Below are 25,345 nucleotides of genomic sequence, written 5' to 3'. Positions count from 1 at the left end.
TCTGATGTTTACCACAAGATGGCGATACTTCTTCATGTTCTTTAAACACTGACCAGATTCCTGTCTGACCAGTTTAGACTTCTTTGTTCGTGTTCTTGTTGTAATTGTGTAGTAAGCCTTGGTATTAAGAACACAAAGGGAACATATTGTGCAACTTGTGGTTTCAGTTTTTTTTTTTTTTTTGTTTTTTTTTTTAAATCATGTGCTAAGATGTTATTGAAATCTTACTATCACTTTTTTTTTTAATGGTTTTTATTAAAGATTGATTTTGTGTTGATGCTGAAGTTGCTGTTTTACTGTTTGGTAGGATTGTGTTATGGAAGCCCGTTTCGGCCACAAAAAAAAATCATAATTATGAGTTAGTAAAGTCATAATTATGAGATAGAAAGCCATAATTATGAGATAAAAACTGAGCAATTGCTGCTGACCGTTACCATTCATAATTAAACTTTGAATAATTCATTCCAAACATATTTTGGCTAGTTATTCAGTTAGAATTCAACACAGAAAATAGTGGAAGTACATAAATAAGACTGTTGCTAAACTATTCTGTCACATTTTTGTATGTTTCTTGGTAACTTTACATAAAAAAATAATGTTTTCATAATTATGACTTGCCATAGTGATTATTACTTTTTTTTGTGGAGGAAACTGGCTTCCATATAAATGAGTGTCATACGTAATGTTGTGAATAATTGTTTTCACTTTGTTTTATTTTAATATTTCACTTATATGTCACCAAAATGCATTTTTAGACGTCTAATTGGGTTTGTGTTACTTTGTGCTCCTTTTGGCTCATTCAGAAGTCAATTGTAGTATATTTTCATTGATTTCCTACATTCAGAAAATGTTAGTAGGCCTCTTTGCTGTCATTTACAGTCAGTTATTCTTTTTAAATTAAGCCTCTGTCTAATTGCTTTTTGCATTGGCTTGCTGAAATTGTATTCCTATTTGCACCTCCAAACTATATAAAGATTAAAAACAAATATGTATTTGATGGAACTAGAGGAAATTCTCATTAAAATTAAAGCCCGATGGGCAACCAATCCCTCAAACTACAACTTCATTGGTCTTTTTGTCAGAATGAAATGAAAAACACAACAACACAAAGTCAAAGTAATACATAATTTGTCATTTAATATCAGTGTATTGTATCTATCGAGGAAGAAACATTTACAAAATGTACAAGATGTGCTCAATCATCCATAATCAAACAAGCTAATAGCGAGAGAACCAATCAAATGAGATCTCTCATCCAAAAATTACTCTTGTGTTTGTATAACAAACATCGGGGGGGCAGAGGAAGGGTGCATGTGGAGTGAATGCTGGTGATTTCAGGGATTACGCTGGTTCCATGATCAAGCAAGAAGAACTGTATATCTGAGCTAAGAATCCCTGCTTCACATTCTCCTGTGCAAAAGCCCCCTCAGCATAGCCTGACCCCCCCTGCCATGATCAGAAACGTCATTACATTCTTCTTCAAACCAAACTGCCATGTCCGATCCATCCTATTGCTTTAGTACGTGATATATAAACATTTAGGTAACATAATATTTACAATAGCAATTACAAAGAAACCTAATACACAGCCCAAGGTGCAACTCCATCAGATGCTTTTGTGATTTTTTTTTTTTTTTTACAGAGACTGATGGAGTGGAACTAACTGGTAGACGAGTAAGAGACTAAATGCAACCTTTGTAAAATGGAGATTATTCTTCGGGTAATATCATGTAATATATACAGTATCCCTTTCTCTTACATGAATAAACAAATTGATACAACTCAGTGGTCCCCCAAAAAACATTCAGTCTAAAAGATCCATCCAGATGTTCCTCTGCAATGTCACAATGACACTTCTACAGCCCATAAACAGACGTCAACTTAAGTACACAGAATATAATCAGCAAGTCATTTGTCTAAAACCTCTACATGAAGATTCTGTTTTTCAGTTTGTACAAAGTGTTTAACGTTTGGGTGATCTTAAGAGTTTGTGTATGCATGTGTAAGACTGGTATGGGGTTGAGTGTGCATATTTTTTCATTTAATAAAATGCATCAGATGGCACTACTTGTTCCTTAATGTTAAAGAAAGTCCTTCAGCTGGAAGATTAATTCTGTGCCCGCCGTGCGTGCATTGTGCACTACAAAATACAATATATTTTGGTGTAAGAGGGGTTTGCATGCTTATGGGTCGATACGAAAAGCCAACAGTTTGTCGGAGTGCATATTGTTGAGGGTCCGCAGGTCTGGCAGTCGCAGAAGAAGTTTGGGGAAGAGGGCACTGTCATCCGGACGGCGACGGGTGATCAGTGAGCGCAGAGCTCGGATCAACCCCTCCTGGAGTTTCTCCACAGCTTGCATGTCTGAGACGCCGGAGCAATCTGAGTACGACAACAGATTTCAGAGTGAGCGTCAGATACAGTTTGCACAATAACAAACTGGTGCTTATCTAGAGCAGTGGTTCTTAAACGTTTTTGGCTCAAGTACCCCCTTTCTCTTATTTCTGAATCCAAGTACCCCTTTTGTCTGACTTCAACATTTTTCTCAGAAAACGATGATGGAATGAATGAGTGATGACACACATTTTAAAGAAACTCATTTTGTAAATAAGTGGAAAGAAACAGTATTTAGCGCAGTGGTTCCCAACCTTTTTTGGGTCATGACCCCATTTTGATATTAAATTATTTTTTTTTAGTTTTTGATAATGTTTGAAAGCATAGAAATACAGTTGTTTAAGATTGTGTATTGTTTTAACTTAAAAATAATAATAATAATTCAAAAAAATTCAAAAATCTAGTTTTCAAAAATTTTAACCCACTCCACATGGGGTCCCGACCCCAAGGTTGAAAAACACTGATTTAGTGGCTCCTGAATAGATTTATTTTTATAGTTTCTATTATTTCCGGTCATTTCAGGCCTAAGGTGTGACCAAGACTGACACTTTTTTTCCACTCTCTCTCTTTCTCTCTCAAGTACCCCCTGTAGTGCCTTCGGGTACCCCTAGGGATACACGTACCCCCATTTGAGAAACACTGATCTAGATCAGTCCAAACTCACTCACCTGCAGAGACGAGGACTACAGCCATGAAGAGAGCCATTTCATCAGGTTCAAGTCTGAGAGAGCCCAACTTCTCACTGAATTCAAACATTGCATCAAGCAGGGAGCCCATTCCCAGGGCCCGCAGGGTGGACAGAGGGTACGTTTGGCCATTCAGGAAAGTCACTGTACGCTCCTCGGCATTAAACAAGGTGCAAAATCTCACCATCAGGACCTATAAGACCACAAGATGAATGAAATAAAAATATTGCAAAAACCCAGATCGTATGATGATGATAAGCATTAAAAATTCAGTAAACTTGTCAGTACCTGAAAGGTGCCTGACTTTAGCAGCATGACTTGGTCTTGCTGGCTCAGCTGTTGAAATCCTGGAATGCCCTTGGCAAACTCCACCACCTCCTTGACAGCAGGAGTGAAACACTGAGAGAATGCCTCCCATATCTCTTGACTTGAGCGATCTGCTCCTGACACTGGGCAGGCATTGAGAGGACATGCCTGAATAAAGGAAACAAATATAGATAAATGAGAAAAATATTTCACTGAGATATCACCCAGGAGAAACGATTAAATGTGTCCGTCTGATGGCACTCACCAGGACTTTAGCTCCTGAAGGCAGCTTCCATGGACAGGAGGCTGGAATTTGGGCACTTCCTCCATTGTTGAAAGTGTTATTATTGACAGAGCCACTTCTTAACGGTACTGTCGTATTAGACTGGGAATGATTCTCGTTTGATGACACTAGATAGGTGTACTGATTGTTCTCCATGTTGGAAAATGCATGTTGGTTGTGATTGGAGGACACAGGGCAGAGAGCCGCAGAGGTAACTGGGCAAGACTGGTAGCTCTGAGTTAAGTTGGGTTGAGATGAGACATTGGAGAAACATCCATTCTGATTAAAGGGAAGCGTGTTGTTGTTGTTGTTGTTGTTAGCCAGGATTGCGTTTTTCTTCCATCCCCTCTCTTGGTTGCCGCTAAAGATGTCACGATAGGCTTTGGAAATGACTCCGATCGCTTCTTTTGAGTTGCTGTCATCGGCCTTGGTGGGACTGTCCATTACTGAGGCTGGTTCCATGTCAATGGCAGCTGACGACTCATTGAGGCTGTTCATGTAGCTCTGCATTTCATCCAAAAGGCGTTGTTTCTCTCTCTTTGGAATACGACCAAAACGCACAGCTATAGGGAAGAGATGAAAGTTAAGAGGAAAATTAGCTGCTGATGACAAGTACAAAACCAAAACCATCGCACTGATAAGGCAAAATCAATTCTAATAGTTTTAATAAAGGAAGAATGCTCCTCTAACCCATTTCAAAACTTTTGAAGGATTTCAAGGAGAATCACCTGCATTGGGAGATTAAATGTTCATCCGCTTCCCTGTCCCCCTACTCACAGTAACTATCAGCTAGAGAGGCTATTTATAGACCCCCAGCTGCCATCTGCCGCATCTTTTCCTCTATCCACCCCATCTCCTACCTCTGCTGCTCCCACCATTTGTAAGTAGGGCAGTGGGTCAACGTGAGCATGATGTCACTGATATAGAGGTAATAAGAGAGGTGGACTCGAAGCGCCTAAATATGAGTTGAGCAGACTGAAGTCACTTCAGTCGGAAGTGAGAATGTAAAAAAAGGGGCTTTCTCACATCACAGCAATTGAAATTTTGGTCCTTTTGTGACAACACAATTCCATTTTTTTTTTATATCTGTAGCATATCATTTTTGGTAAGTCACACTTAATTAATTAATTTAATCTGTTCATTCTGACACAATGACATTTTCCTTGGAGGTGTCATGTGCAATTGCAGATAACTTGTGCAAGCAAAGGTGCCTCAAAAAGAATAGAACACGTACTGCAGTCAGATATTGTTCCCTTAAGGAAGAGAAGTGTGCCACCATGCCAACTCACTGAGATATTTGCCTCCACTGCAGAGCCCGAGTCACACAGCTGGTGTAAAAGAAGGGTGTGCTATTCACTATGGGCTACAGGTGGATGGATGTGGTTTTACTGTTTCTGTAATGATTGAAACAGAGCAAAAAAGGGGTTTCTAGGTTGTGGTCCGTACCACTTTACAAAATCTCTCTAAAGGAGGTCAACCTGATAGTTTGTTCACTGACTGAGGTTCACTTTAGCAACCAACATCCTCCTCACAAACCTAACCTCTTTACTGCATTAGGCATTGCAATGCAGAGTACTGGAGGGTGGAGATAAGCAGAACCCACATCGAAGGAAGAAAACTGCACCAAGTGGGTCATGATGTATGAGTACACTATACTCCCATTTCTGCTTTGTTTTTCTGGGTCAACCCAACAGTTTTTTTTTTATCTGCAATGATAGGTGATCTATCACTGTTCAGCTCTCAGTTGAAATAAGGTGATAGGAGGATGAATGTGCTTAATAAACTCTGTCATAATGGATTTTTTTCCTGCATCCCTCCCTTAATTTTTTATCGTCTCACTTAATAATCGTGGTATGACGTTCTTCTGTGGGCAAGCACAAGGTAATCAGGTTGACACTGTTCCAATTTCCTAAAATAATTCTTGTGTTTTCTGCAGTTTTGCAAATGATAGATAGCTTCGGGACTTCAAGGCTCCTACTCTCATAAATCAGTGTCAAAGGGGGAGATGTAAGAGCGCTGAGGGAGCACAGTGGGTACATAGAGCAAGGTGGGTATGTGTGTGCATGTACTTGTGTGTGTGGCTCAACCAAACAAGACGATATAGAGGATGTAGCAACGAGAAGGAAGCACAGGATGTTTGGTAAGCATAACGATTGAGCTGCAGCACAAAAGTCCTCCTGTGTTACATTATTCTCATGGAGCTGGGTTAAATTTAATGAGAGCACTGTGACATTCCAGGACAAACCCGTGACTGACTTTTTCAAATTAAAACTATGTCAAGATGCCTCACCATCTCGCGACATGCCGACAGAGAGGCATTTCTTGAAGCGGCAGTGCTGGCATCGGTTTCTGTTCATGCGCATGATCAGACAGTTCTCATTCTTCACACACATCTTGTAGTTGATGTTCTGCTGGATGCTACGGCGAAAAAAACCCTGGAAGAATTACACGTAAACATTAATATCCTTGTGCATCATGTAATGAACTTAATTCTCTTTCATTAGTGTCTTACCTTGCAACCCTCACATGCATGTACCCCATAATGGAATCCAGATGCAATGTCTCCACACACTTTGCAGAGCAGGACCATTCCACCTGTCTCTGAGAATGGTTACAAAAAGCCAAACAATTTTATTAGCTTCGAAAACTTACATGTAAAGGGAAATACTTGTTTTAGTGCAAACAGAAAGCACTCACTTGTAAAAGTTCCAGTAAAGCCACATGGCCTTTTTGCTGCGATGGGGTGTGCATAGGAATACTGAGGAGCAGCTGGTGCCGAGGTGGCACTGTAGACCTCTGGGAACTGGAACACAAGTTTGGAGGATGTAGTGTTGTCGCCACTGGACCTCAGTTTCGGAGAGCCAATCTCTGTAAATGTAAACTCTTCTGGAGAGGACGGCTGGGAGTGTGAGGAAGGAGACTGTGTCTGGTACCCGCTGGAGGGGCTCCCTGGGCTTGGGCTGGAACTGCCAGAGGATCCAGCATATAAGATGACTCCTCCACCTGCTTCAAGGGAAAACAAAGAATTTTGAATGTCAGATTTACAAAGGATTATCTATCATTGCTATAATAACCTTTATTTAACCAGGTTTGTCCAGCATTGAGATCAACTATCTATTTTGCAAGAGATATCTGGTCAAGAATGGCAGCTCATATAGTTAGATACACACTTAGACATAAAAGATACAAATAACCATTGAATTTCTAAAATCAGTTGAAAACAAGAGCACAAAGGGAGAGCAAAACTTCCGTCAAGCGCCAAATACAGTATCCTCTTTGCCAGATATTGGCAGTTATCTGAATCAGTGATCCTGATCATGAGCATTCACACATTAAAGGCTGGTTAAAATCTGTTCATCAGTTTTTTAGTTAGACTGCTATCAGACAATTTTTTTTTTTTTTTAAATACCACTTGTTCAAACTTTATGTCCTTGGCGGAAGTAATAAAACAAGAGGGAGTGACTAGATTGGAGTGACGAAGGGGTAGGAAATGAACGAGGGTTGGGAAGCACTGGTTCATCTTGGGCTTTCAGCATCTGTAGGATATGTAGAAGTGGATTCGGGCCAATTTTGATAGAGAAAATTATTTTGGGCAAATGAAGAATAAAGTCAAAATGTCAAGAATAATGTTGAAATTTCGAGAATCAAGTTGAAATATAATGTCGAGATTAAAGTCGAAAAGACAAGATTGAAGTTGAAATTTCGAAAATAAACTGAAAATACAATATTTTGAGAAAAGTCGAAGGTTTGCTAATGAAGTCAAATCTACGACTGCGGACTAGGGCCGATTCACCATGCAACAGTCTCCATCAAAACTAATATGTTTCCATAGCTCCTCAATAGTCACAGACGGGACTGAAAGCTCCACCTCTTCCAAACTTTTTCCTTCTGAACAGATTACGTTTTTGGCAATATCTCTTCAAATTCCTAGTGTTTATGAGCTAAAAGATAAATAATCTCTGTTATTAAACCCAGCTTCGAAGTATAGTTTAATGCATTCATAGATACAAAGTATTTTGTAGACCAGTGGTTCTCAAACTTTTTGGGCTCAAGTAATCCCTTTCTTTAACTATTAAATACAAGTTTTTTTTGTGTGTTTTTGGTGTCATTTTGTGTATCTTGTTGTTGTTTGTCTGTTCTTTTTATTATTCAGTATATTTTTCTTTTCTTTTGTGTGTTTTTGTTGTCGTTTTGTGAGTTGCTGGTAATATTCAGTATGATTATCGTTTTTAACTAAAAACAAACAAAATGAAACCCCATATTTTAATGCATCCATCCATCCATCCATCCATCCATCCATTTTCAGACCCACTTATTCCTGTTTGTCAGGGTTGCGGGGGTCTGCCGGTGCCAATCTTCGGCTCTCATCGGGCGCTGAGCGGGGGTACACCCTGGACAGGGCGCCAGTCCATCGCAGGATTTTATTGCAATAATTTGTTAATTTCCCTCTGGCAGTCTCTCTCTCTCTCTCAAGTACCCTCTGTAGTGCCATCACGTACCCCCATTTGAGAAACACTGTTGTAGACGACCAGGGTTTGCTGTTTGTTGTCATATGGTGAATTGCTCCTCGTCAGCTTCCGTAGATTTGACTTTATTGGCAAACCTTTGACTTTTATCACGATTGTATTGTATTTTGAGTTCATATTCAAAATTTCAACTTCAATCTGAACATTTCGACTTTATTCTTGACATTTTGACTTTATTCTTGATTTGCCCGAAATTATTTTCACCATCAAAATTGACCCTAATCAGTTTCCATAGTAAGATAACCTCAAAAACAATCCTGGGTGCAATGTAATGTAACGTTGGCCAATAATCTCAGGCCAGCAGAGAGGCGCACTGACGGTCTGTAGTGTCTAAGCCAGGGGTATGCAACCTTTACTCTCAAAGGAGCCATTTTGCTGAATCTCACCTGGATTAAAGTCCTTCCGGAGCGAAAAAGAACACCCTCTTATGATGACAATTCAGTGTATAAAACAATACATAATTAAAATAATATTGAATAATTTTATGAATTAATGGATTTGAAGGGCTACAAAATATAACTTGAATTTGAGAACACGTGATCTTTGTCGGTCAACACATGCTAACTTCTTGCAACATATCAAGCATGCATATTTAGCCGGCATATTGACAGTTAAATAAATCTTTCCCCACACAAATAAAATATCTATTTTCTTCAAGAATAGTCTTTTTGTTAGATCAGTTAGCAGGGATTTAAAACTCAAGATTAGCCGCAGGTGTAAGGAAAGCTGATGGTCTGTAGATGTTGCAGGAGGTGAAGTAGTTATTGCGCAAATTGATTTATTTTTAGGTGAAAAAAAAATTATTTTGCCATAATTTTATTTGAAGTAAATGTCATTAATCATCAATACCATCTGTAACAAATAATTCTTTTTTTTTTTTTTTAAAGCTATAGGGAGCTATTGTGAAAATGTCAAAGAGCCACATGAGGCTCCAGAGCCGCAGTTTGCAGACCCCTGGTCTAAGCGGAGTAAATGATGCGACAAGCGCGCAAAGTGGCTGCTAAAAATACCAGTGGCAGCACAGCAACAGAGCAGACGCACGCGGTGGGCCAATGTTTGAGAACTCCTGCGCCACAATGATGCGCATTTGAACTAAAAAGGGTGTTTAACTATCGCTCAGCTTGAGTGCATGTGGTTTCACTTCCCACGGATCTCTCTCTCTCTCTCTCTTACACACGCACGCACTTGCAGTCATGCGTTGAGGATGAGCTGAGACACGACCTCACGTGTCTGAGGGGTCTGCTGCCTCCTCTGCTCCAATAATAGCCGCGCGCTGCTGGCACCGTGCCCAGCGCCAGCCGACAGCGCGACACCTGACCGCTGCCTCACATGCACGGACTCCTCACACGGTCAACGCAACCAAATCCGCACACTCGTGTTGAAATATGCAACAATCCCAAGTCAGATACTGTGTGTTTATGAACACGCGTTGACTACGGATGCAACCCGGGCGTGAAGGTGGCAGAGAGGAACCAACTGTTGGATGTCAGGGTTGTTCAAGGATGCGAGTCACGTTTTTTGGCAAAGTGCAGACTCAACTGTACAAAAACTGGGCTGCTGTAGTCAACACTGTCAGAGCTAGAGTGGGTGTAACAACTTTACTGGCTGTTAAACGATTTTCAGTTTCAGTCTAATCCCTGCAGATGGTGAAAACTTCATTTCTCTTTGACTTTTCCATGCAAATAAGACATTTCTTAAACCCTTGCCAAGCTGCAGTGTCCGGCCAACATAGAAATCTGTCATTCATGCAACTAACAGTGGTAGTAATTACATCTATGGCTTGTGTTGTTTTTATATGCAAGTTGAATTGAATTGACTTGAATTTATTACCACTCTTGGTATTTTGCCTTGTATTCTTGTATCTCAGTTACTGATTATCATTAGTCAGTTTTTTCCTACTCTGTTTAGTACTTATTGTATAATTCTAAAAGTCAAAACAGACGGAAGAAATATGGTGAAAATTGTATTATTAATAAATAGGGGTGGGATTCAATTCAAGTCTTTCTTCTTCCCACTCCTTTTCAAGCAAACATATTATTGCATTTAAAAGTGTACATTAGGGATGAAACGATTCACTCAACTCCCGATACGATTCGATTCACGATACTGGGTTCACGATATGATTCTCAGGAATAATACAAATGATGAAGAAGCTTATTAATTTAAATCTATAGTAAACAATGCAAACTGCATAATAGTTCTTTTTCTTTTTAAAAGTGCAACTGAAAATGTATTTTGTGCCTTAACAAATGGACTTTAAAAAACAAAACAAAAAACGTCATTGCACTAATTTACGGCAGATATTTGTTTGGACCAGCAGAGGGCGCTGGTAACCCAGTGGTCGGTTGGCATGCAGCTAATCTAGCAGTGAAGAAGAGATGCTATGCTAGCAGACAGAGCTAATAGAAAAACGTGACTTTTACCAATAATCACGTAATATTGCAAATATTCTTTCGGTGCTAAAGGGGTAAGGAATCATTTATGAACATGTAACATTAACATGTAAGAGTAGAAGGCGGCCAGAAAGAAAATAGTAGCAGATTCCACCCGCTGGTACACTGCTGGACAAGAGAAGGGATAAATATATATACCTGTATATATATATAAATTTAATATATATCTGCTGTTTTAAAAAAGTACTGCGATTCAATTTTCAAAGTATCGATGTCAATCGTGATATCTATGAATCGATTTTTAACTGCCTTACGATTAATCGTTACATCCCGAGTGTACATGGATCTTTTTTTTTAATTATTTTTGAACATCTTTGAGTTTCTTTGTACACAAAGAGATGTATTTTTGTTTTTCTCCCTTTTTGTTTTTTTCTTTCTCTTGTCCCTGCTTGAAAAAAAATAAAAAATGAAAGAAAATAAATGAATCCCTGTAGATGCTGAAACATTTCATGAAAGCTTGCCAAGCCGCAGTGGTCCAACCAACGTGGAAATCTGTCACTCTGTGCTGCAGAATCCATGTGTTCCCTCTCACTCTTTGCTGTGCGAGGTATTTGTTTAGCCTGGATGTTTTGATAATCCCTCCATCAGCACGTGTTGGTGGATTTGTTGACTCATACCAGAGCCGTAGACACATCCAACACGCTGCAGGCCAGCCCCTTACATCCTGAGCCTGCATGCAGACTGTCCACATCCAACCTCCTACCACCAATCCACCTAAACACATTGCATGTCCACCTGAAGTCTCACATGTGCTATAGAGTTTATAAATGACCTCAAAAACTCGCTGTAAACACTGTCAATTAATAAACCTTTTAACATGCTGCTTCCGATCAGTGACACAGCAAGTTAGTTAAAGATAATTATTGCTGGAGATAAACGCATGGAGCAGCTATGGTGTTAAGGTGTAATCAAAGCATGCTTATAGATATTTGGAACTGAGCTATGTGTTAATTTGTGGTCAATGTAAGGCCTGCAGTCCACTTTTGACCTATCACTCCTACGGGCAATTTAGACACTCCAATCAACCTAACAGTCGTGTTTTTGGATTGTGGGAGGAAACTCATGCAGCATGGGGAGAACATGCAAACTCCACACAGAAAGGACCAAAGTGTCCACCCCAGGGCTTGAACCCAGGACGCTGTTGTTGCAAGGCTGATGATCATGGGATAAAATGAGTTTGATATTTCAGGAATTATGTTTTTATTTTAATTTTCAATTTCAGCAAGATCCTCCTGCAGGCCAAATGGAAAGCTCAGGTGGGCTGGATTTAGCCCGCAGGCCTTGAGTTGCCTAAATGCAGGCATACACTGTGCGATTTTTCTCCCATTTTGAGCCAATTTTTGACTCGTGCGTCCATTTCTGGAATCATATGAGTCTCTGCTAGATTGTGTGTCGTGCAACGTGTAATATACATGGGGTCACGAGAAGCGATTAACACCTCACGACCAGCTCCCAATCAGCAATCGTAGGGTCGTGAGAAAATCAAACATGTTTGAAATCCAGTCGCTCCTCGTGAGGGTATCTCACAGTTGAGTTACCTTAAACTCTCACACTGCGCATGCGCAAACACCGCAGGACCACTGTAAAATTGACTGTACTGCCCACGTCTGTCCAGCCACCTCCTGGTCCATCACATCGCCATCTTTTCTTTTTTAAAGCTCTTTTTGAGGAGATTTGCGAGTGTCTCTCCACTTCTTCTTCGTCCGTTATAATGGGGACGCTTCAGAGTTGTTTTTGTTCTTCTAATTTGTATGTTGCATTTCCAGGAAACAAGACCCTGATGTGTCGTGTATGAACGTACAGTGTGAGCAGTCAGATCGTGTAAGAGTGTCGGTTCGTACAGTGCATCGTGAGCTGCGCACATTCGGGCTCTGCACATGAGTCGCACAGTTTGAGCTGGAGCTGAGTACAACGACTCAAAAAATCGCACAGTGTATCCCAACCTTTACTGAACTGCATGTCATTATGCATTTGCAAGACCATGCAGGGTATTGTCTGTTATATGGTAATTCCATTGCAAGGCAAGGATATCCATGCAAGACTCAACACTGTAGATCACTGGAGACAGCAATAACTGGGGAGTTAATCAGTCTTTGCAACTCATCCCAGGTTCAGCCAACCTGTGCAGGCACTAATCTGCCTGGGACTGGAGGCAAGCTGCCGAGAAACATGACGGGAACCTGTCACAGTCAGCCTCTCACATCCTTTATCTGTCTCTCACTGGCTCACATCAGAATGTGGAGAGAACCCACAACTATGCAGTGAAAACAGCATTCACCATGGGTGTGTATAGAAATCACCCACACGACGACAGTTTGTTGGCGGTAACAGTCAAAATAAGTAGAGTGTAATCAATCATGGGTGAAGTTTTCTGTTACTAAACATATCCACTGTGGGTATGTTTTCAGTAGAGGCTTGAATATACCCCAGGCTTATGTAAGTAGGTCAGTTCAGCCAGAACTTGTTAAAACTATGTCTTTGTGCCTCGAGCTTCTCTCAAAAACTAGTGCAGCATCTCACAGCAGCTCCGGCTCATGCAATTAATAGTAATGAACTCGTGAGAATTCTACAGCAGGAGAGTTAATTTCACAAACCTCAAAGCAACTTATTTTGTCATGTGTTTATATATTTCATGACAATGTGTATTGGATGAAATATAGAAATTGTCATAATAGTCATACAGTCATGATTTTCTACAAGACTATACATACTTTGAAGTCCAAAAACATATGATAAATTTGCTTGACTTTTTTTTTTTTTTAATTGTTATTATTATTATTGCAAATGTTTGCATGAGGCTGTGGTTTCCAGCCTTCTGCTAACTGTTCGATTTAAGTTTAACTGTAAGTTTATTCAATGTTACGTTATCGTTGTTAGCCAAGTCATCTGCATGATCAACACAGCAGACCACAAATCCCTTCAATATCAAATAAATTCAACTATATTTTATGTATTCCTAGTTTATACAATAAAAACAAACTTTAACCGTCTCAATTCCTGGATGGTTTGACACAAACATTTAGGCTACAATCCATGTGACCTCAACAAACACAACTAAATTAATTGGGTTTTGACAAATAATTAGATTCAAGTCCTTTTTTAAAAGAAAGTATTTTTAAGGCTGAACTATAACAATAGCGGTAGTTTTTGTGACAAAAAAATAAAAAAATAAATATTATATATATAGACTATAAAGGTAAAGGGTGTATCTGGGTGAACAATGTAGGAGGTGTTCTTAGTACAAGAATGACAGGACTATATATGAAAAAATATACATATAAGAGCTTGACAAAAGATTGTGATCTACTAAAGTACTTACCATTGTTTGTAACATATCTTTTTGTATATTTATGTGTATACATAATTATGCGAATATGCATATGTATGTTTCTTGCATGTAAACTGTTTATCTGTTATGTTAACTGTTTTTGTGAAAGGAAGCAACCACTGATATGCATTATGGCAATTACATGGGTGGGAACTTATAAGTTTACTTCCTCCCACTTCTTTTCAAGTTCATGTATGTATGAAAGTATGTTAATTCGAAAAGAGTCATGTGTATATGTAATGTACATTGAACTCGGAATAAACAATCAGTCAATGAAAAAAGTCCTTTTGGGATGGAATTTGAAAGGATGTTTCGAAAACTGCTGGTTGAAGCCAAATGTGTGCAAAGAGCACATCTGGTATGGAGGATGTATTGGATTTTGAGTCACGTTTTAAGTTGACTTGCATCCAAAGCGGATGTGTGCTTTGACCTGATGAGCTGGACGCAGATGGTCACAGTAGCCGCTCTTTGATAAAGCAGCTGAAAGTGTTCTCCATGCAAACGGACGGAGCATGAGGCGGGAAAACGTGACTGGAGAGACAGGCAGAGGGAGAAGCAACTGCATTGAATCGCTGACCCACTGACCAGGCTCTCCCTCTCTCACCATCACCGCAGGCGGCTCCAGCAGAGGCGTGCGTGAGAGCAGCGGGAGGCGGGGGAGGATCTCACGCGCTGCACGCGGCTCTGCGAGGGGCTGCACGTGAGGAGGCTTTATGACGAAGCGTTTGACTGAGAGAGAGAAGACACGAAGCTGTGGCTGTAGCTCTGACAGCCTGAGCCACAGCTCCACCAGCTAAACCAGTCCACCGGGGACGTCTCATCACAGACCCACAGTAAATAGAGCAGAGCTGCCCTGATGCATTTACAGTACAGCTGAAATCCATGTGTCAGTATGTGACCAGATCACTCTTACAACAACAATGAACCAGTTTAAAGCAACCCTACCCACCTCCTGTGACTCACACTAATGTAGTTTACTTTTAACCACAACAACTGTTTTATGTTTGTTTTGTTTTTTTTAAATCTCACTTTGGGATTTTAGTATAAAAAGTGCTTCATGAATAAAATGTATTATTAATTTTAAAGGGTACACTAAACCTTGAGGTTTGGGCCGACGTGCGTCTAGGCTGGAAATAAAAAAAAAACCTTTTTTTCCTCTCTCTTTACACGTAGTGCAATCTTTTTGCGACAACAATGCATGTTTTATTATGAAAGTGTCTATTTGTACGGTTGCCGTACGGACAACCCATGGTGCTATTGGTACGCTTACCAAAGTACAAGTACGTAGTGTCTTAGGGTTAGGTTTAGGTTATAACCCAATATCGCAATGATTTTTAGGGTTAAGGTAAGGTTTAGTCTTAATCACGTGACCTAAACTGGCCAATGAGGGGCCCTGCATACGGATAGAATGTCGGTATATTGATATGGCAACTGTACAGATAGCCACTGCCTTTTATTATTGCAATCAAATAAATTGATTTATTTCACTGCATAGTTGTGACCATCAGCAGCCCCCCCTAAGGAAGGGTAAGAAAAACTTTATGAAAGGGATTATATAGCAAGAGAGGGCAGTGTTACACCTAAGTGAAGGAAAGAGGGAGTGGAATATTTTAAGGTGGGAGTGCAAATATTCAAAAAATATCTTAATTATAGGTGGGGCTCTTGGAGCAGTTATGACATGCAGAGTCGACAACTCTTACAAAGCCACTAAAACTTCACAAACCTCCATTCACAGCCAATAGCTAAATTCAATCATAATTGCCCAGTTTTAACCCATAGAGGGCAATCATTCCTAAATTTTTACCACAAAATATACCAAATTGAAATACTTTGGCTAAAATGTCAATAGTTGGACAAAAATCAATCATCAACACTATTTCATACTAAATACATTTGTTTCAGCAGAAAAAGGTGGTTTGGGGTGCTGAATTTGCACGTCAGCCAAAACCTCTGGGTACTCTGTAAGTTATGGTCTAGACTTGGGTTCACCAACTATAAGTTTGGGATCTTGAGCTTCAAGTATTATAAACTGTTGCTTTAGGACACAACATTTGGGTGATATCTTAACTTCTATTTCTCCCAGTGCTCCCATGGTCATGGCCAACCAACGCGTGGCAATGGACTCAAGGTACTGGTTTAGTCTTCAAGTGGAACCTGTGTTATTTTATTTTTTTGTATAACAACTATAGCATTTCAGTAATGATGTAATATAAATATTTGTGGCAGACATGGTCTTGTGGTACATTAAATATTCTAGGCTTATTGCGTACATGGAAAAGAGTTTTATAACCCTGCTCATATTATCGGGTTTAGTCTTGCAAGTCTAAATAACGCAAGAGTCGTCAAACAGGACCTTGACACATAATCAAAGATAGTAAGCTACAATGAATAGGTGGTTTGGTACAAGAGTATCAGTTATTTGTACTAACCTATCATGTATTGACTTCATTAATGTAGGTTCCACGACTACAACTTTTTTGAGATTTCATTGACAAAACTGATCTGATGTAAATCTTTAGAAGATCTGTAACAAAAATAACCGTCTTAAAAAAAAGAGCTGTATATATCTGCTTTATATGTTGATCTAGTATTTGTTTTCTGTGGAAACACGAGCTCATTCTCTCCTCTGAACCATTTCCTTTTGCATTAGAAAATTGGGGCATATGGTAATGATGATGTTTATACACAACATGGTGACATTGTCCAGTGTGGTTCTCAACCTTTTTTGCCCCGTGTACCCTCTCACCATATAGAGGAAGTTTGGCCTACCCCCTCCATACTTTAGCCCTTTCATTTGTGTATCCTGAACTGTGTCTCGAACATTGGTTCCCTAAGGTTTAATCAACAAACTAAAAAAAAAGTGTATTAAAAACACATAAAACACTGCAACTATAGCAACTTTTGTAAAATATAGCTAGCTAATTATTGTCAGTGTGAATAAATCTTGTTTCAATAAATTATACAAGAATAGACCATATTTTGAAGAAGAATTCCTGTACAGTAGGCCTGGGCAATATATCGAGATTCAAGATATATCGAGTTTTCTATTTTGGCGATATACAAAATTACAATATCGCCTGTAACAATACATTTTTATTTTATAGCTTGTTTTTGGAGTCGCTGCTTTCGCTACTACTCAGAACAGCATGAAAAGCAAAGTTAGATAGATTTCTGAGTGCGTCCTAACCCAGATCTTCCCCTAAACAAGCCACACTGCGGAACTCACTCACACATACTGTCCTTTCTCGGAGAAAAAGACTAAAGGTTCACATTTTATGCAGCTGTTAGTTAATAAATGTGCCTGTGTGCCATTTTGCCACAACAAATTGAACCCAGAATTGTCTATCTGTTAAGATTATTATTGAGTGAAAAATATTGAGATTTATATCGTATATTTATTTATTTGAGCTATTTTTTTTACTTGTACTTGAGTACTTTATGTATGACTTACTTGTACTTGAGTACAATTTAGGATATATCTGTACTCTTTACACTAGGGATGTACTGATACAACTTTTTCACTTCCAAAATGATACCGATAATGCAGCCTTGTGTATCGGCCAATACCGATATTAATCCAATGCGATATCAGCATGAATTATACATACTTTTATTACTTATTTTGTAGTGTGGATTGTTAGAAAAGGCTTGATCAGGTGAAGTTACTTCAACAAACACTGACAAAATTTCTGTGAAGACGTATCAGCACATTTTAGTGAAAAAGCAGAAAAGGTTTAAAAGACAAAATAAAATAAAATAATAATAATAATAAATCGATACTTAGCGTGAGCATATCAATAATCGACCTGCGAAAGAAAAAAAAAAAGCATTGCACTATATCGCCGTGACGAGATATCGTCACACTCCTAATCAATTTCGGATCGGGACACCTCTGCTCTTTAGCAAAGCTGTCATCTCATTCTATTATTATTCATATCCTTTGTTAAGTACAGTAGCCCACTTCCTCCATCATTCCTTGGTGAATGGGTTTACAGATGCCGTTAGTACGGTGGCTGGGAAGTGTCAGGTGAATGCATTTACAGAAACGAACACGAATGCAAACAGGTCACAACACGAATGCAAACCGGCCACAACGGAAGTGTTTCAGACGGACCGGTATTACAGTCGGACGGGTATTATGATATATTTTTATATTATATTATATTTTTCATATCAGGCTATCATATCATAACACCCGTCCGACTGTAATACCGGTCCGTCGGAAACACTTCCGTTGTGGCTAGTTTGCATTCGTCTTGTGACCTGTTTGCATTCGTCTTGTGACCTGTTTGCATTTGTGTTCGTTTCTGTAAATGCATTCACCTGACACTTCCCAGCCACCGTACTTTAGGCTGAGCCCAACACATCACCTGTACAGGAACGTGACCTGTAACTGCTGTAAATGATTCACCGTCAATTAACAGGAGACAGGAAGCAGGTGCGCCTTTGGCTGACCTCAACTAAACACCACCTAATGCCGCTTAGAGGATAAAAGTCCCGCGGTTATCAACGTCCATGCTGCGGGTTCTGCACACTGGCCTTGATAAGAGACATAAACACACCCTTTTACCCACTCCAAAGTTAGTTTCCTCCTCCCGTGAGAAGATACGACATTAATGTGCAGCTGAAGCTCTGCCTCTGACAGCTTATGATTAAGCTACAGTCCACGTGCACTAACTCCACGTGAGTTTGTTTTTGTTGGAGAGGAACAGGAAGTGGGTTGTCTCGCGACCGCCAGTCATTAGCTGTCATCGGAAATCCAGTTTACGAGAGCGCGCTGACATTTGAACGCATTACCGTCATTTATTGACAGGTTTGGGGGAAATGGATAGTTATTATTATTATTATTTTATTTTTTTTACTAAAGAGGATAATGATCGGATGCAAACAGATAAACACGCGTATGTGAAATCATAAACTGTATAAAACTATTTAAATCAATTTTAAAAATGTGCCCCAAATATTTAATTTATATTTATTCTTTTAAGGATGTGTGAAACCTCGACAGACAGACATCAATGCAGGGCAAAAACAGAATGACATGCGCAGACACACTAATTCTAAAATCTCTGATCAAATTATGCTTTTGGACTACAGGAGAAAGGCAAGTTTTGAGGAAAATAACTCACATTGAAAAGACTGGGGTTACATATCAATGGTGCATCCAAGATTCACTTTACACACAAAACGTTCTGGTTTATTACAAAAGTGAAAGTGAAAGTGTTATTACTTGCCCCAAAAACCAGGGTCATATTATACTTATTACTCCTGGTCCGCTAAGTGCTGACCATGTGTCATTGCAAATCTCGATTGGGATAAATGAAGCTCTGTTTATAGTAAAAAGAACCCAAACATTCTACTACAAATACACAATATAATTGCATTCTTCCATTAATGCAAATCAATGAAATGAACTTTCTATAAGGTGGTTTTAATGTGCTTTGCATTAATAGTGCAATTTTACAATAACATGTTCAATGCAATTAAAGACACTAAACCTATTGATTATAATACTGGTATAAATGAGAAAAAAGATTCTGTCCATAGTGTTAAAATCAATAATTCATGTCAAGGATAATGTATAGGTAAACTTACCACCACCCGGACTGTTATCCATCTCTGCTGTTGATGAAGACAATCTTGGTCAAACTTGAGGAAAATAGTCAGTGACTATCTCTCTGCAGGAGCGACAGTCTTCGGGAAAAAAACCCTGATGCAGCGCAGAACGGGGAGATGCTGGGATGAAAAGTGCGTAAAGTTGTTTGGTAGAATCGGTGCTATAATGTGTGTAATGTTTGACTTCTTCTCTGGAGCAGAAAGGTGACACTGTTCCCCTGGAATAAAGTGTGGATGCTTCCTTTGCAGCTCTGTGCGTGATGCGTACCCGATGATGCGCGTCTCAATGACTCTCACGGTTTCTAAGAAAGTGACTTGACACACACACCTACTGATACAAACACCCACATCAATCACGTTTCCCCTCCTTCACATCCCCGCCTTCTTTTCTCTCTCTCTCTCTCTCTCTCTCTCTCTCTCTCTCTCTCTCTCTCTCTCTCTCTCTCTGTGTGGGTGGGTGTGTACTGTGTAAGCCACGCCACATGTGCGCAGTGCATGTGCCTCAGAGCTGCCCTACTGATACACATTTTATGCAAAGTGCGCAGAGGGATGGTTGAGCTCGGAGGATGGAACACATGGACAATAGGCGTGGCTCACCGTGACTGCTGTGTAAAGCCACGGTAAACACGGAGACATGCCAAACAACCGTGCATGTGCCAAGCTTTAAGGCCATGTGCTAAAAGGGAAAATGTAGACCTAGGACACACCGGCCACGTGTTGGTACAAGATATGCGTTGCAATCAGCTGCAGGGGAAATGAAAGGGCTAAAACAGGGGTCACCAACACGGGGTCCGCGGGCACCAGGTAGCCAGCATGGGCCACGTGATGGTGCCCTCAGGAGCTCTAGTCACCAATGAGCTCCATCTAAAATCTGATTTACTGTATTCTCAATCTTTTTTTTTTTGCATTTTTGTCAAATCATGTGTACCCCCTCTTCATATCATAAGTGCCCCCTTTTTCATGTGTGGAACAGCAGACTCTCCTAAATCCATAACTGTGTCTTGAACACTGGTTCCCTAAAGCCTTAATCTAGAAATTGAAAACAATTAGTGTACTTCTAAGTTAAATTTAGTGCAACTGACTTGTATGTGATTACTTCAATAGTAAGTAAATAAAATCTTATTTGTAAAATGTAGCTAATTATTATCACCACAGTATGATAAAATGGCCTCTGCAGCATAAAATAATCCTGTTTCATATAAATTACAAGAGAATATAGTATTTTATTGAGCAAAAGTACTGTTAGTTTGTCCAAAAAATTGCCTAAAAGGGAACTTGCATTTCCCGATTATTTTTAAATTAATTGTTAAATCTTTCCGAGTACCCCCTGCAACGTGCTCCTGTACCCCTAGGAGTACATGTACCCCTGTTTAAATACATATAAGAGATGTAGTTAAACACTGTTGATACAGTTTTAGTATTAAAGTATATACTTTAATATGATATATTTTAGTGTGCAGATCTGGTCATTGGTATGTTATATATGTTATACAGTATATATATATATTATACAGTATATATATATATATATATATATATGAACAGAAAGAAAGGAAAAGTGAGGCCTGGCTGGAGCACATACAGTATGAGGCTGAATTTTAAGTTAAAGCCCGTGAATCCACCAAATCCTGGGCAATGGCTGGTAAACCAAGACAAGGATCCATCTTTGAACATAAAAAGCATACAAACACCAAATATGAATATGCAATACGCTACATCAGTCAAAATTAGCAAACTCTGAGGGTTGACTGCTATACAATAATAGACCTTTTTCTCAATAACCGGAAATAAAATACGCAATCCTAGTGTATGCGGACTTCCAGTAAATTGTCAACACAGCAGAAACACAACTTCCCTCATGGATTTGCCCATCCTCTGTAAAGATACAGCCAAACAACTCTACCCGTCTTCATTGGAGTCACAAGAATCTGTGACAATGTTCAGGAACACAGGTTTGTCAAGCAATCAAAAACTTATCAGTGAATGTATCAACCGGTATGGACTCTGTCTCCACTGAACATCTTAACATCTGGAGTTTCTGAGAAACGTCTCGATGTCCCGCCCTAAACAGCCTCACTTCCTACCACTGCCTCTGCCAATCTACCAGAAGCCACGCCTGCATTTTTCTGCATGCATATCGCAGAACATAACAAGGTTGCATCGGATCGCATTGATATAGGTCTATGGGTCAGGTAAGAGCCAAAATCATTGTTACCTGTTTGCTATTGTGACACACGGCCTTGTTTCTATGCACAGTTCCGCATTCACTTTGATTGACAGTCTCAAAAACACAAAGTCGAAGCCTATTGGCTGGGCGCACTCGGCGATCGTTTTCCATTTGTATAGGGGTCTATAGGACGAATGAGGGACTTATATACATGTATATGAATGACCACTGGCAGTAGACCATAGTAAAAGACTAGTTAGGTATTTTTTTGCATTTCAAAAGAATCATACATAAAGATAGATTTCTCAGAAACTCTGGATATCAGCTTTAAGGGTAGTACCGCTTCTGGCTTTATGCCTCTCTACCTTTTTAGTTCATGGCTTTCTCCCAGACTCCATGATGACGGCTCTGCTGGTCCCCGTCGTTAAAGATAAGTCAGTAAAAGTGGGCTGCTCAGACAATTATAGACCCATTGCTCTTGCCAGCATAATATCCAAAGTGGTAAAACACATTCTCCTAGAAAGGATCAAGAAATTGATTATTTCAATAGATAATCAATTTGGCTTCAAATCCAAACATGGCACAGATATGTGTATGGATGTCCTAAAGGTACTTTTAACTAACTACAAGAGGAAAAACTCTTCTGTTTCTATGTGTTTTTTAGATGCCTCTATAGCATTTCATTGCGTAAGTCATGATAAATTATTTTAAATAACTGAGCCAACTGTCCCTCAGTATTTAGTAAGAATCCTGTCCCATTGGTATGCTCATCAGAACATTAAGTTAAATGGGACAACTGTGTGTCTGATTCTCTTCAGTTCAGTAAATGAGTCAGACAGGGGAGCATTTGATCTACTCTGCTTCATTTTCACATGAATGACCTCTCTAAACATCTTGGCTCATGTAGAACACGCTGTATGGTTAACGGTACAGTGGTAAGTCCTCATGTATGCTGACAATTGTGTGATTTTCAGCCCGAGCTCAGTCGGTCTCCAACAGCTGCTTAATGTGTGTTCTACATATGGAAAACAATACAATGTCAAGTACAATGACGCAAAAAGTGTTATGATGATCTGTAGAACCAAGGAAGATAAACATATGGCTTTTCCTGATTTTAAACTGGCAGGTAACACTTGAAAACCTGCAGTGAAGCGAAGTCCCTTGGTCATGTGATCACAGATCAGCTGACCGATGACAAAGACATTTATGGTCAGTGTCGCACGTTGTACGTACAAGCTAATGTATTGTCTCGTAAATTTAGGCACTGCACTGTTGGAGTGAAACTGACTTTGTTTGAAGCGTTCTGCACACCTCTGTACACTGCACATCTTTGGACAAAGTCTAAAGAAGTGAGTCTTCAAAACATACAAGTGGCCTATAATGATGCACTGAGAATACTGTTAAATATGCCTAGAGGGACTAGTGCCAGTGAAATGTTTGTGACTGCCCGTGTGAACACTCTCCAAGCGGTACTGAGACATCTAATGTGTGGGTTTATCAGTCGGCTAAATGACTCAGAAAATGACATTGTTCTTGTACTGGTGAACATTACAAACAGTGCCACCCGCTGCACGTCTCAGCTCTGGAAGCACTGGTATAAGTGCCTTTTAAAATTTGACTGTTAGACCTTTTTATATGTGCTTTTGTGTTTGTATGGTTTTTATGGACCCCGAGTCTGAAATAAAGCTATATATATATATATATATATATATATATATATATATATATATATATATATATATACATGTATATATATATATACATGTATATATATATATACATGTATATATATATGGCAAGCCGTTCAAGAAGTTAAATATATATAAATGAAAGTCTGAATATATATAAGAAAAGTTTGAATATGTATATGAAAGTGTATTTATATACATATATGAAAGACAATATATATATATGAAAAACACCACATAGAACGACCAACAGACCTTTATTCCGCTACGTTTGATAAAAAAAAAAAATGATCTCGCATCATGTTTTCCACCTCACACCGCTAGCAGAGCTGTAATTTGTGTGTTGATGATGTTTCGTTAAAAAGATTTTATAACGTGCAAAATAAACAATTTACTGCCCTCAAAAAAGTTGTACGACAAAACAAGGTGCAGCACTTCTCTAGAAAGTCCCCTAGCAGCCTCTGTCTACAGCTTTTGCCCATTTACTCAGAATCGTTCGATACAGAAGAGGTGTGAGAGTGTACAACGATTGAAAAAAAAAATTCACCCAGTGTCTGCCTGCCAGTGCCTTTATTTCTTCTGTCTCGAACAATGTAAATGACTACAAATATGGTGTCCGGGTTTTTCATATTACGGAAGGTGGATTTTCTTTAAAATGTTGTGAAAATGAAACAATTGCATAAATTAGGAGAAATAAAGTGTTTCATGTTGAAACATCAACATTTCCTGCCTTTTTCCTTACTTCTTATCTTACCCTCTAATTAAAGTTAAACCGTGAAAATGTAGTATTTAGGAAATGCTTTTCTGGTAGCCCTTCGGACTATACCTATGTACCTATGAGCTAAAATGTCAACCTTGCACTTGTCTGAACAACATGGTTTTTTTTTTTTTGGTTTTTTTTTTTTTAATAAAAACTATTTGTAAAGCTTCAACAATGCACACAATTACAATGCATAACTTTAATATTTGTATACAGTGTCAGAAGTCACATATTAAACATAGAATATTAAGACCACACCACCAACTTTATCCTCATCATCATCATCATCACCAACAACACAAAAAATCTCCATTTTCACTCAAAAGTAGTACACAGTTTTTCAGTGTGCCGGTTCTTCCATGCATACCTTGTACAAAGCGCCTCCATGTGACATTTTGTTGCATTACATCTACCTACAGTATTTATCTTTTCTTTCCATCCATTATTTATCCCTTCCAGCACTTACACTTGAGGTCATTGATAGCTCACTAACCCTTGCAGAAAAATATAAAACCAGACTAAATTTATTTACAGATTGTGCTGGATGTGGCAGATTATTACAATAGCAGTAGTAATAATAATAATAATAATAATAATAATAATAATACATTATAATATAATGTGTAAAGCCATTTTTAAAAAAATAGAAAAACAAAGTAGTAATAATTTTAATGAGGAAAAAAAAAAAAGACTGCTCCTGACTTTTCAAAAGTGGACTTTCTCTCAGTTGACCTTAACTGATGACGATACGATGCCATATATTATATATGCCTAGGCCACTGCTATAGTCAGGCAGGCTGCATATCACATCAAAAGCGCACAGCGGGTAAAAGAAGTATTGAACTCATCACCATTTTTCTCAGTAAAAATATATTTCTAAAGTTGCTATTTACCCGTAACCCACACATGCAGAGAAATCAAACCTTAGATGTTCATAAAGTTATGTGTAATAATTGACAATATAATCATTGAAATGACACAGGAAAAAATAATTGCACGCAATTCTACCCGGATGGTAGCTCAACTAGTCTGGAACACTCGGATGGACTATCATTCTATTCTATTCTGTTTGCCCTACTGTTCACTAACTCCAACCAGTCGAAGCGGATGGCTGCCACCTCTGAACCTGTTTCTGATGGA

The 25,345-nt window shown here is 39.0% G+C and overlaps 1 protein-coding gene across 1 annotated transcript; it reads right to left on the bottom strand.

The window, feature by feature from the left end:
* Positions 1-1,111: 1,111 nt before the first annotated feature.
* Positions 1,112-20,096, bottom strand: LOC114467507 (nuclear receptor subfamily 1 group D member 2-like). The gene is made up of 8 exons (XM_028453854.1): positions 19,570-20,096; positions 6,365-6,673; positions 6,180-6,268; positions 5,958-6,102; positions 3,650-4,230; positions 3,367-3,552; positions 3,061-3,271; positions 1,112-2,380 (listed from the first exon to the last, which is right to left on the bottom strand). The coding sequence occupies exons 1-8, from the start codon at positions 19,589-19,591 to the stop codon at positions 2,184-2,186; spliced, it is 1,740 nt and encodes a 579-aa protein (XP_028309655.1). The 5' UTR covers positions 19,592-20,096; the 3' UTR covers positions 1,112-2,183.
* Positions 20,097-25,345: the final 5,249 nt, after the last annotated feature.

Source organism: Gouania willdenowi, chromosome 7 (genome assembly GCF_900634775.1).
Source record: "Gouania willdenowi chromosome 7, fGouWil2.1, whole genome shotgun sequence".
NCBI lineage: Eukaryota > Metazoa > Chordata > Actinopteri > Blenniiformes > Gobiesocidae > Gouania > Gouania willdenowi.
This window is presented reverse-complemented; position numbering and strand designations above follow the sequence as displayed.